This window comes from Diplotaxodon limnothrissa, linkage group LG16 (genome assembly GCF_057381915.1).
Source record: "Diplotaxodon limnothrissa isolate DT_005_m linkage group LG16, D_limnothrissa_male_GT1.1, whole genome shotgun sequence".
Lineage (NCBI taxonomy): Eukaryota > Metazoa > Chordata > Actinopteri > Cichliformes > Cichlidae > Diplotaxodon > Diplotaxodon limnothrissa.
In genome coordinates, this window is record NC_140611.1 from 37,257,832 (window position 1) to 37,270,820 (window position 12,989).

The window sequence follows — 12,989 nt, forward strand, 5'->3', positions numbered from 1 at the left end:
GGAGGCTGCACTGGGGACACTGGAGACTGCACTGGGGAAAGCAGGGCTGCAGGTGACTGCACTGGGGACACTGGAGACTGCACTGGGGACACTGGAGACTGCACTGGGGACACTGGAGACTGCACTGGGGACACTGGAGACTGCAGTGATGGTTGTAAAGTTGGAAACCGAGCTGACGATAAGGCTGATGATTCCTCTGCCAACTGAGCTATTGACTGGGCTAGGGATTGAAATAAGGTTTGTAGTAAGTCAGGCTGTGGATGTGACTGCGCTATGGGAAGCGAGGCTGAATGTGGTGGAGGTGGCGACTGAGCTTCGGGCCGGGCGGCTAACAGAGATTCATGGCGAGTCACTCCTGGCAACTCTGTAGGCCTTAAGCAGTCCATGTTAGGAGTAGCAGTCTCTAAAACAGTCACAGCACAGGAAGATCCAGGTTTAACAGAGTCAGTAATACCGAGCACAAAGGGATCCGTTGCGGACACAGGAGCATTCACACAAATGGTTTCTAAATATATAGGTTGGAGAGCAGAATATTGTCCGAGTTGGTCCGACTTGGAAGTGGCATGGAAGAAACAGTTAGTGTCACTCACCACCGGAGTTTGCTCAGAAACGTTAGGGCGGCGGCGGCGTGAGCGCCGTTTTCGCCGAGAGGGGGGAGGAGATGAGCCGGGCCGCGAATCCTCCAGCGGACCGGGCTGAACGTCCTCCGACCCCTCACACTGGAGAGGCAGCTCCGGGCGGACGCCTACGGTGGAAACAAGGAAGTCCCGGATGTGGGGGTGCAGCGCGCCGAACGGCCACGGGAGTCCGGACACCATCCGCTGTAGACGGGCGGCTACGACCTCCCGGTGTTCGTCTCCTGGCAGCGCCTCCCACTCCTGGCAGTGGTACTCCACCGTATAGATCAAATCCTCCCGGAGCTCAGCGGAGGGGTTGTGAGTTGCTGGGTCCATTACTGTTGACGTCGTACTGTCAGGGATCGCTGTGTGGCAGGCAGGAGGAGGACCCAAAATGCAGGACTCACAGGCACGAGGGAATGAACTCAAAAGGGCAGCTTTATTGCTGAAGAGGCAGAACATAGGAAATACAAAACTAAACTGGGAAAAGTAAACTAACACTCGGAGAGAGAGACACAGGGAAATCCACGCAGCATGAGGGACGACGTCACGCTGAACAGAGGGAGACGCAGACAGAAATACACAGAGGGTTAACGAGGGAAGTGGGAACACACGGGGAACACAGGTGACACTGATAATCATAACGAGACAGGGCGGGGTGAACTGAACACTGACGGGAGAGGTGAAACAGGAAGTACAGAGGTTCAGACAGGAGGAGAGAGAGCACGAGTAGAACACCAACGTAACAGGCAGGGGAGACACGGAATAAACACGAAAGGGGACGAGGGCTCATAAATACATAGAGGGCACACAGGGGGAAGAGAGAGCACGGGGAGAACTTAGACATAATGGGCAGGGGAAGCATGGAATAAAACATAAGGAGAGACGAGGGCTCACAGATACACAGAGGGGCACACAGGGGGTAAGAGCCATGAAGGGAGAACACTTAGGGAACAACACAACAGGGCAACTCAGAAAACATGGCCTAAGCAAGGAACAAAATACAAACATACAAGAAAACTAAGAACACTGGGCCAACATGGCCCAGAACCATGACAGTTTAACAGATTTCTCACATTATCGTGTAGAAAAACTGATTTGCACTGTAAATGTTCAGCTTCAACTTTCAATCCTTCAAACAATGGAAAAGCCATTTAATTGTACAAGTGTTAAGTAAAAACAGACTTTCATGTTTGATTAAGCAGAAATTCTAAAACTGGTCCAGTTGCTAAAACCTCTGTTTCAATAAGTGTTAAAGAAAAAGAGGATAAAACTGAGAAAACTACTAAAACTGCTTCACATCCATGTGGTTGTGGATCAGATTTATAAGACAGCATAATATCAAAATAGATTGACACTCTGATAGTGCTGCCACATCTAAAACAGTTTGTCTTTTAATCCTTTTCACATGTGCAGTCTCCATGGTGCCTGTTATTTCCTTGAACAGTAATGAGAAGAAAGAGAGTGAAATTTACAGCCTTCCTACATATCAGTGGGTTTTTTTTTTTGGTAATTAGGCAGGTGACCATCAAAAATACATTTAGTGCAAAGACATCTACAAAATGTAAATCATCTGGGAAATGCAGATAAATAATAAAACGTCATATCCGCTCACATCAATAGACATGTTTTCAGACAACTCCAAATAAAACACAAATTTCAGTAAAAATTAAACATTTTTTTGGACTTATTTTAAAAAATGGATGTCAAACAATGGGTGTGACACTTAGCTGTGTGTGAAACTATTTTCTGATCGAATAAAACAAAAATTAGTTCTTTTTAAAATAACAACACTATAAATTTTTTTTCGAATTTTGGTCAGTTTGAAACCGTAAATCAGAGGATTCATAATAGGAGGAATGACAAGAAACTCTAATGCTACAAAGTTTTGAAGGGACCGAGGCAACTCTTTCGAACCCAGTCGCATACTTATAACATCAGTAAGTACTGCCACAACAAAAGTAAATAATGAGACGAGATGTGGGACACATGTTTGCATGAACTTTGCTCTGTTTTCTATAGACTTTACACATGTTTGAATGATATACATATAGGACCAAACTATAAAAACACCATGAAGCAAATAAATAATTGTTACAATATTTGCAGATATAGCATTGATTGCAGTTTGTTCTGGAAAACAAGCGAGTTGAACAATACTCCAGTTCATACAGAAGAGTCTGGAAATATACGGGCTGCATAACTTCAGTCTGGATGTTAGAAAGACATTCACAGCCATAATGCAGAAGGTTGTTAACCACAAAAAACATGCAAACCTAATGACTCTTTGCTTTGACATGATAGAGTGGTACTTCAGTGGCTGACATATGGCCACATATCTGTCATATGCCATGAGTGCAAGAATCGACAGTTCGCCGAAGACAAAAGAATAAATCACCTTAGTCTGAATAAGGCAACCGTAATATGAGATGAGATGAACATCAGAGAGGAGATCCCAGAGAAATTTAGGGTAGAAACCTGCTGTTCCATAAAGTGCATTGATGCAAAAGACACAAAGCAGAATATACATTGATTCATGGAGGTTGCTGTCCAAGATGATGATCACAATGAGAGAAACATTTAGCAGGCAAATGATGCAGTAACACAACAAACTGAGGAAAAAGAGAACAAACCTGTGACTGACTGTTTCATTGAAACCTGAAAGAAAAAACGTTGTTATTACAGAAACATTATTCATTGTGATTGAGAGATCTAAGTGAAGCCTAGTCGCTCACTGTATCTGGTCTCTGTTCTCCTCTCTCCTCTATCAGGTACAGATAACAGCAACACGTGAGCTGGGATTTCAAACCAGCCAATCATTGATCTGGAATGAAAGCTCACAGCTTTGGAAGATCACAGGGGATTTAATATGTATCATGTACTAAACACATAATAAAACAAACCTGCAGGTTCTTGAAAAAGAAATATTAAAAAGTTTTACAACTTTATTTAAAAAATGCTTTCTTCATAATACTGATAGGAATTTCTTACATTTATGCCAATTAAACATAATTGTCTAGGACTTGTTGTGGTTTTTTTCTGTTTTTCGTTTGTAGTCCTTCGTAGTCCAGTCAGATCATTGTTGCTTCAGTGATAATGATCAGGCTCTCTGACGTTTGCTGAAGTCACTAGTAAGACAGTAAGAAGTTCTTGTGAATGTTGCTTTGTCTTTGCCTCTTAGTAACTCTGTGGAAAAAAGACTTGTTTGCACCTGTTACCTGCTACTTACCTGTTACTCTGCCGCCTGCTCACTCTCTACCTTTCCTATTCCATAATGGAAAGATTCTATCCCAGGTGCTTCTCCAATTTTCTGCAGAGTGATGTAACCTTATCGTTGCACCACGATCACCCCCTTTTCCTCCAGCCCAGAAAAGAGTAAATTTAAGTTTTTTTTGCGTAAAACCATGGTCTCAGAGATCTGGTAGTATATTCTGAGTTGCTGCAGGAACCACAACCTCTGCTGGGCCTTCTTCTGGATAGAGTCTATATGTGGGGACCACTTCAGATCGCGTGGAAAGGTGGGCCCTAGGAGTCTGAAGTGATCCACGGTAAGTACTCTATTTTTAAGGATAGTTAGGGCGAGTCTGAAGGTTCACTGTCACGTCCACAGTCGGGTCCGGGTGGTTCTGACTGCAACAGTGGAACAGCTGGTCCACATCCTGTCTGTACGTGGACTCGTCTTCATTGTGGATCAGACCAGTGATTACCAGTTTGAAAATTATGCGAACAGATCCATAGAAGATGCCATCAACGTAGCTCTCCACTCTGTGCTGAGCCACCTGGAGCAGTGGCAAAGCTACGTCCAAATGCTCTTTGTGGGTGTTCTCAGAATCTCATCTCTACTTTGTGGTTCTGTTGGCTTCATCGGGTGATGGCCTTCTGCTTGCCTTGGAACGGTTCACAGCTGAGTTTGAAGCAGTGGGAATGAGAATCAGCACCTCCAAATCTGAGGCCATGGTCCTCAGCCGGAAAAGGGTGGAGGGCCCACTTCAGGTCAGTGAAAGTCAAGCTACAGCTCAAGATAAGTCATGTGTCTTTTGTGAATATCGTTCTCATTCCTGTCTCCTTATCTACAGTGCCCCTGGATTACCTTTCCCGTGTGAATCTGTGTGTCAAGTGTGAAAAGAAGGACTGTTGTCGTGTATGTGGAGAGTTGGAGAGCGAGTGACTTCCCCCTTGGATTTCCCTTCTATTCAGCTGATTCAGGAGTCCTGCGTTTGAGTCCCCTGCATTGAACCTTAACATAACGATCCAGCCAGAATATGGAGTCAGCGGACTCTGCCGCCCAGCAGCGCGTCCTTACAGCCGAGGAGGTTTTGGAACGTCACGAACAAAGGCTGCAGCTCATCAATCAGCAGTTGACCGCTCTAACGCAGGTCCTTGCTCAGCGCGTACCCCTGGTAAGCCCAGCAGCCTCTCCTCCCTCTGTCTCCTCACAGTTACCGGCTTCTGAGCTTCCGGCACCCGGGCCTTTGGCTTCGCCTCATCCCACTCCCTGGAGCCCCCGGAGCGAGATTTGCCAACACCGGAACCCTTCGCGGGTGAGTTTCACAAATGTGCCGGCTTTCTGACCCAAAGTTTAGACAGTTGCGGAGGACATATGAAACTGACGAGGCTAAGATTGCCTTTTTTGTCCAGCTCTTACGCGGACCGGCTTTAACCTGGGCTCAAGCTGTTTTGAGAACTGACGTCAGCATACCAGGATTTTCTTGCTAAATTTAAATGTGTGATTGAGAGAGCTACTGGCGCTGATGCAGCATCTCACCATTTACTAAATCTTAAGCAGGGAAGACGAAGTATGGCGGAATACTTCATTTTGTTCTGGACGTTGGCCGAAGAGACCGGGTGGGGGCAGCCAGCATTGATAAGTACTTTGTTGAACAACGTGTGTGATGAGTTAAAGGGCGAACTAGTGATAAGAGAGTTACCTAAAACTTTGTCTGATGTGATAACGTTGTGTGTAAAGGTGGACGGGCATTTACGTGCGCGACGCAGAACTGAGGACTATGTTTCCCAGAGGTCTCTGGGACACGGCGAAGCAGCATCGGGCGGAAGCGCCACGAGTGGCGGAAGAGATTCGGAGTCGCACAACATGGAGGAGGGTGAGCAACCTATGCAGCTGGGTCGCTCTCGCCTTTCCCCTGAGGAAAGGCACCGTCGGTGGAGGGCCGGTGAGTGTTTCTATTGCAGCCGTAAGGGTCATGTTGCCAATGTTTGCACGTCTCTGCCAAAAGGCTGCAGTAGAGATGAGAATACGGGTGGGCGTGGGCTCTAGTTCACAGTCTCCTCCACGGCTCATGCCAGCAGCTAAATTAACGGTGCAGCTTCAGGTCAGCCCTCTTAAGGCTCTAATCGATTCAGGAGCGGAACAGAACTTTATTGACACTTCGCTGGCCAGACGATTAAATCTGAATTCTGAGCCTCTGCCACAGTCACTCCAAGTCACCGCCCTCAGTGGCCAGCGGCTTCCTAACATCACTCATATCACTGAGCCCGTTTTACTGACTCTCTCTGGCAATCATTCCCAGACTATACAGCTGTATGTGTTTCAAGCTCCGCTCATGCCACTAGTTCTGGGTTACCCGTGGTTGCATCAACATAACCCTGTTATCGATTGGAAAAAGGTGGGGTGGGGGGGAGGATTGTTACATGTCCTGTCTGAAAGCTGCCACCCCCTCTTCCGAACCACTAACCAATTCTTCTCTCTCCAAGCCGCCGGACCTCTCCTCCGTGCCACCCGTCTACCATGATCTCAAACAAGTGTTTTGCAAGGATAGAGCACGCTCGCTTCCTCCGCATCGGCCGTATGACTGCGGCATTGATCTTCTTCCAGGCGCACCTCTCCCTACCAGCCGCCTATACAGTCTGTCTCAGCCCGAACGTGAAAGTATAGAAAAATACATCAACGAATCACTCACCGCAGGTCTCATTCGCCCCTCGTCATCTTCTGTGGCCGCCGGATTCTTCTTCGTTGCCAAGAAAGACAAGAGCTTACGACCTTGTATTGATTATCAGGGCCTTAACAACATCTCAGTGAAGAATAAATATCCACTCACTATTTTTCACTCACTCATTCTGCCTTCGAGCTCCTTCAGGAGGCCACCATCTTCACTAAGCTGGACCTGCGCAACGCGTACCATCTGGTAAGAATAAGGGAGGGGGATGAATGGAAAACAGCCTTCAACAATCACCTTGGTCATTTTGAATATCTTGTCATGCCGTTTGGTCTCACCAATGCCCCAGCTGTTTTTCAGGCCCTGGTAAACGACGTACTGCAGGACTTCATTAACCACTTCGTCTTCGTTTATCTGGATGACATCCTCATTTTCTCTCATTCTGTCTCTGAACAAAAACACCATGTCAGGCAGGTCCTCCACCTCCTCCCGGAAAACCGTCTCTTCGTGAAGGGGGAAAAATGTGAGTTTTATGCTTCCACAGTCTCTTTCCTGGGCTATGTCATTGAACAAGGTAACCTGAGAGCGGACCCCTCCAAAGTTCAGGCTGTGTTAAACTGGCCCACTCCATCCCATCGCAAGCAGCTTCAGAGTTTCTTGGGTTTCGCTAACTTTTATCGCCGTTTCCGCAACTATAGCCAGCTCGCTCTACCCCTGACTCGTCTCACCTCACCTCACCCAAGGTCCCCTTCCACTGGGATGAACCGGCTCGCCAGGCTTTCTCTTGCCTGAAGGAGCGCTTTGCCTCTGCACCCATCCTCATCCAACCCGATCTCAGTCAACCCTTCGTCGTGGAGGTGGACACAGGAGTGCGGGCAGTGCTCTCCCAGCAACAAGGTGGTAAGCTTCATCCTTGTGCTTACTTCTGATACTTATGATGTGGGGAACTGAGAGCTATTGGCCATCAAGCTGGCCCTAGAAGAGTGGCGTCACTGGTTAGAGGGAGCTGCCCAACCGTTCGTGGTTTGGACGGACCACAAAAACTTGGAATACATCCGGTCCGCGAAACGACTCAACGCCAGGCAAGCTAGGTGGGCTCTGTTTCTCACCAGATTCCAATTCACAATCACCTACAGACCCGGCTCTCGTAATGTCAAACCCGATTCCCTCTCATGCCAATTTGCCACCTCCAACGGAGCTGCCGAGGACGCCCCCATTCTTCCTTCCACGTGTGTTGTCGGGGCAAAAACCTGGGAGATTGAGTCAGCTATTCGAGAGGCCCAACAAACGGAACCGGACCTTGGTGCGGGTCCCCCGGGCCTACTCTTTGTTCCCTCTACTGTCAGATCACGAGTTTTGCATTGGGCTCACACGGCCAAGTTCACCTGCCACCCTGGGGTCCACCGCACCATTACCTTCCTCCAACGCTTCGCCTGGTCGCCGTCCTTAGCTAAGGACGTCCGCGAATACATTGCTGCCTGTCCTACATGCGCTCAAAACAAGAGCGTCAATCAGCCATCTTCCGGCCTTCTCCAACCCCTACCGACCCCTGGCCGCCCGTGGTCACACATTGCAATGGACTTCATCACGGGCCTCCCTTCCTCATCAGGTAACTCAGTCATCCTTACTATCATTGATCGTTTTTCGAAAGCTGCTCACTTTGTCCCTCTCCCCAAGTTCCCCAGTGCTTTAGAAATAGCTCGACTCCTGACTAACCATGTCTTTCGCCTTCACGGAATCCCCACGGACATCGACAGGGGGCTGCAGTTCACATCACGGGTCTGGAAAGAATTCTGCAATGCCCTCGAAGCGCAGGTCAGTCTCTCCTCTGGTTTCCACCCTCAGACTAACGGCCAGATGGAACGGGCCAATCAGGAACGGGCCAATCAGGAACTTGAGGCGGCCCTCCGGTGCTTGGCATCCACCAATCAGACAACTTGGAGTGAGCAACTCCCATGGGTTGAGTATGCCCACAATAGTGTAACAGGTATTACAATTAAATAATATGAGATACGCATTAAATTATTGTCTTGACAACTTTGGACTAGTATCAGGAAGTTCTAGGTAAGACTATGGAGCCTTGAAAGGATCAGCAGAGAAGGAACCACACAATGATAGATAAGATGTGATTTGAATAGAAACTGTATTGAAAGTTGTAAAGTTTACAAACCCTGCCTGTCTAAAGCTGGCTTCCTACAGTGCACAAACGTACATTAAAGGGCTCAAAAATAAAATCATAACCAAACATCCTCTTTAAGGAAATTCTCCAAAGAGTTTCAATTAAAGAGCTTCCGCTCCTGTTGCTCAGTCCACTTCTCTTTGGAAAGAGAAATTAGAGTTCCTTGTGTGATTGTGTGTGTGTGTGTGTGTGTGTGTGTGTGTGTGTGTGTGTGTGTGTGTGTGTGTGTGTGTGTGTGTGTGTGTGTTTCTGTCCACTGGTTCTAACACTACACAGATTTTTAAAGTGTTAGTCTTATCTGTGTCAAGGAATGTAGTTATAGTCCTGAGGTTCGCTGAAGATGGATCCCACGGCTGGCCACACCGTACTCTGGTCCGTCTACAGTCACTCTCTTGGGATTGGCTCGCCACTGAACCCACAGGGTTCAGATCTCGAATGATCCAGTCCTGGTCAAAAACCAATCTATGCACACAGTTCAGAGTGCATACATTACTATTTTATCTATGCTTCTTCCATCACTCATCTTTCAGTCAAGTATTGCTCAAGTATAACAAATTATTTTAGTTATACAATGTCTCAACCATCATGAAATAACTTGAGTTACATCAGGGGCAATTTTAGCCCAATTTTGGGGGTGCTTCAGCAGCCCCAAAATGAATCAAAGCACCCCCAAAGATTTCTTTCTTTTTTTTGACAATATTTGCTTTTTGTGTGACACACTACTAAAAATATAAAAAGCATACAGTACTGTACTTGTTTGAGACGTAACATTGTAACAACAAAAGTATAGATAACCCCTCCTCCCAAAATGGTTTGTTCCAGCTCGCCTCTCCCCTACTCTGGCTCTAGCGCTCTTGCTGCCAGAGCGATGGTGGCTGAGACGCAGCGGAGCGGAGGTGTAAGTGCCTGGCTTAAAACAGGACATATTAGCTGCATTTATCCTTCAGTTACTCTTTATATAGTTAGGTAGGAGTCAGACCATGTTTCTTTTTAGCTGAAAAGCATTACACCCAGGTAACCTGCAGTGTTAAAAACGTTTTTTCCGACAATGTTTGCTACCCTACAATCCGTCCTGCTCTGTAGTCAATTCAGCGACATTTGACCGTCCTGTTGCCCCCATTGAAATGTATACAGCTTATTTAAAATCTAAAACTTAAAATTGTCCGTAGCGTACTGTTGTTACCACTGTCCTGTTTGAAATGGATATTAACTAGCTAACTGACTGAATGCCCATTAACCTTATAACTCCTGTTGTGTGTGTGTGTGTGTGTGTGTGTGTGTATGTGTGTGTGTGTGTGTGTGTGTGTGTGTGTGTGTGTTTGTGTACAGAGAGACAGCCAGGTTCATAATGGATATAAGGAAGTTTTTTCAAAAAAAGGAGCCACATTCAGGTAAAAGTGTAAGATCAAATGATCCGTCAATCAAGAACAATGTTGGATCAGTGTTTCAATGTTTATATCTTTTATTAGATGTTCATGTGGTTTGGTTATTTGCCTTTTGGTTGAAAGTACACTGAGGGAGGACTTTTTGTTTGTGATCTTAATAGAATTTTTTTCATATTAATGTAACTTTTCATCTAATTGAATACAATCTATTTGTGTATGATTGTCAGTCTAAAGAGGGAGAGAGGAAAGAGGGGAACGTGAGGAGAAAGTACAAGGTCAGGAAGAACCACGTAAGAAAACAGACAGGGAACAGTGACAGGCAATATAGAAACTGTTAAACTGACAAAGAGAAAAAACCTGATTTTACTCATACAATCTGGAAGTTGTGTTCTCCCTATAATAAAGCTGCTATACAGAATCTGCAAAACAAACTGGGTTGAAACATTTTTGACCCTCTTTAACAACATTCCAACATAACATTGTAATTGATTGGGGAGATTAAAATTAATGATATATTTTTATGTGGTTCAGCCACAACTCTACTGAAACCTCAGCCAGTAATAGGTAGGCCAACTTTTGGACCGTCCAGTTGTCTGTATGACTGCCGCAGTATGTACTAGAGATGGACCGATCCGATATTACGTATCGGTATCGGTCCGATACTGACCTAAATTACTGGATCGGATATCGGAGAAAAATAAAAAATGTAATCCGATCCATTAAATATCACGAAAGCACCTCACAAAACTTGCAACACGCCGTAACTCACCTCAGGTTAGCACGTCGGAGCAATATGCATCACGTGATAGAGCGGCTGTGGCATGCAGGACCTGTCGGTGGTCTGGATAGCATTTGGAGCTTCGCTAGCAACCTGGCATTTCATCTCCGACAAAGTTATCCCGAGAGAAGTAAAGCAAGTGTGTAAGTCCATCTCTGAATGTTTGTAAAGCATTCCCACGTTAAGCTTAACGAGCGACTGCCTCTCGCTCTCCGGCTGCTACTTCAATCGTGAAACTGCTTAAATGATCAGCTGATCGGCTTTTCTGTAGCGAGTCTCTCTTGTTTGTTTTTGGCCCACTTTGCACCAGAAAGAGGAAACCAGCGGCTGAACAACAGCAGCACGTTTAAGCTTGATAAGCTGTTGTTAGAATTTATTTAATATTTCTTTCTACACCAGGATCTTTTTCTACGTAGCTGACGCTGGTAACTGTGCAGGGGCGGATCTAGCAAAGTTTAGCCAGGGGGGCCGATAGGGCATTAACAGGGAAAAGGGGGCACAAAGACATACTTTTCTTTCTTATTCTCATTTAAAATGTCTAGCTTTTAATAAATAATTATCTGACACCCAAAGTTTTAATTTGATGTAAAACGAATAGAAGTCAATTACTGTATATAGTGACTATTAAGTCTAATATATATACCCTAGTAAGCTATAGTACTTTTTCCTTTGGGAAGGTACCATCTGTGCAGTCTGCAATTTTGTTGAAGAAAGATGTTGAATCTATTTAATATTTCTTGAAAAATAATTGATTTCTGTGCATTTTTTTTTCACACTGCATCAAATTAAGGTTGATTACGTCGATTAAGCATCATGAGGTGGAGCGTGAGGGGTGGTTCCCTATTTTTTATTTATTTATTTTTGTTGTTGCTGGGAGTTGGAACCCTATTAGTTAGGTTGCTTAATATTTACGCTAAGTACTCTTTAAAATACCAGAATAGGGAGAATGGTGTAGGTCTAAGTTTATTAGATTGATCAGTATTGCTGAACTATGAAATATTTTTTTTGTATACAGGTATAACAGAATAGCTTTAGTGTAGTTGTTGTTTTAAACTTGAGTATGAACTTGCAGACTTGCAAAATGCAGCAAGATATTTTAAAAAACAGTTTTGTTGATTAAAAAACACTATATCGGATTCATATCGGTATCGGCAGATATCCAAATTTATGATATCGGTATCGGTATCGGACATAAAAAAGTGGTATCGTGCCATCTCTAGTATGTACATCACATTTGCACACTATCAGAAACTGCCAAAGAGCCCTGGTGGAGTGAGGAGCTGTAAAGAGAAGCAGAGTGCTCTGTTTATATTCTAAAAATGTTTTAAGCTAGCTTGTTTCAAAGATTCTGTACAGCAGCTTTAAATGTTTTCCAAAAGCACACATACACTTAACTTATCAGTGTTTCTCAAACTTTTTACAGTGTGTACCACCTGATAAAAATGTCAAGCTCTCCTAAGTACCACTATGAAAGCACGAAACTCATAAATCTTACAACACAAAATTAGTATTATTAAATTAGTAAAATTAGGGTCTGCAATAAAGATTTTTTTCATACATTGTATAAATTCTACCACAGGCAAAGTTGCCTCAATTTTTATAGTTTTTATTAATATTTTGTAATAATTTATTTGCAATAATTCTGTTTTGGGAGTGTTTTTTGTGTATCTGTATTATATTATACATACACATTAAAAGTGAATCTCTGTCCGAAAAATGCACTCAGTTTACTTTTTACTCACTATGAGCATCATTCATAATTCTCCCCCAGTAATTAAGGTTAGGATATGTATTTTTTCTATTCCAATCCATTCTTCTTTTGCAGCATTTAAATAAGCTTGATCAGATTTCATGGTTTTGTTACAGACTTTTCAAAAAAGTGTTTTGCTTTTCTTTCACAAATGTGGGATTAAATTGTGTTAAAATGTACAAAACAGTCATGTCATGTTTTGTGACGAGGACCCAGGCACAGAGAGACTTGATGAATTTAAGAATCTTATATTAATAAAGAAATTTGCAGACTTGCACAGAGATGGTAAAATTATGATGACTGGTAACGGAGACGAAGACAACAGACGATGAGGACAGGGAGGAACGGGGGTTTAAATGCACCAAAGTGACAGTCAGAGAGAACTC

At 44.5% G+C, this 12,989-nt stretch overlaps 1 protein-coding gene across 1 annotated transcript; it reads right to left on the bottom strand.

Moving 5' to 3' along the window:
* Positions 1-2,343: 2,343 nt before the first annotated feature.
* Positions 2,344-3,318, bottom strand: LOC146616633 (olfactory receptor 6N1-like). Its single transcript, XM_085374787.1, has one exon. It carries the CDS (start codon positions 3,313-3,315, stop codon positions 2,344-2,346), a length of 972 nt encoding a protein of 323 aa, XP_085230913.1. The 5' UTR covers positions 3,316-3,318.
* Positions 3,319-12,989: the final 9,671 nt, after the last annotated feature.

Bases quoted from the DNA above. Each gene is read 5' to 3' on its own strand.
- LOC146616633 (XM_085374787.1), bottom strand. From the start codon at position 3,315: ATGAATAATGTTTCTGTAATAACAACGTTTTTTCTTTCAGGTTTCAAT.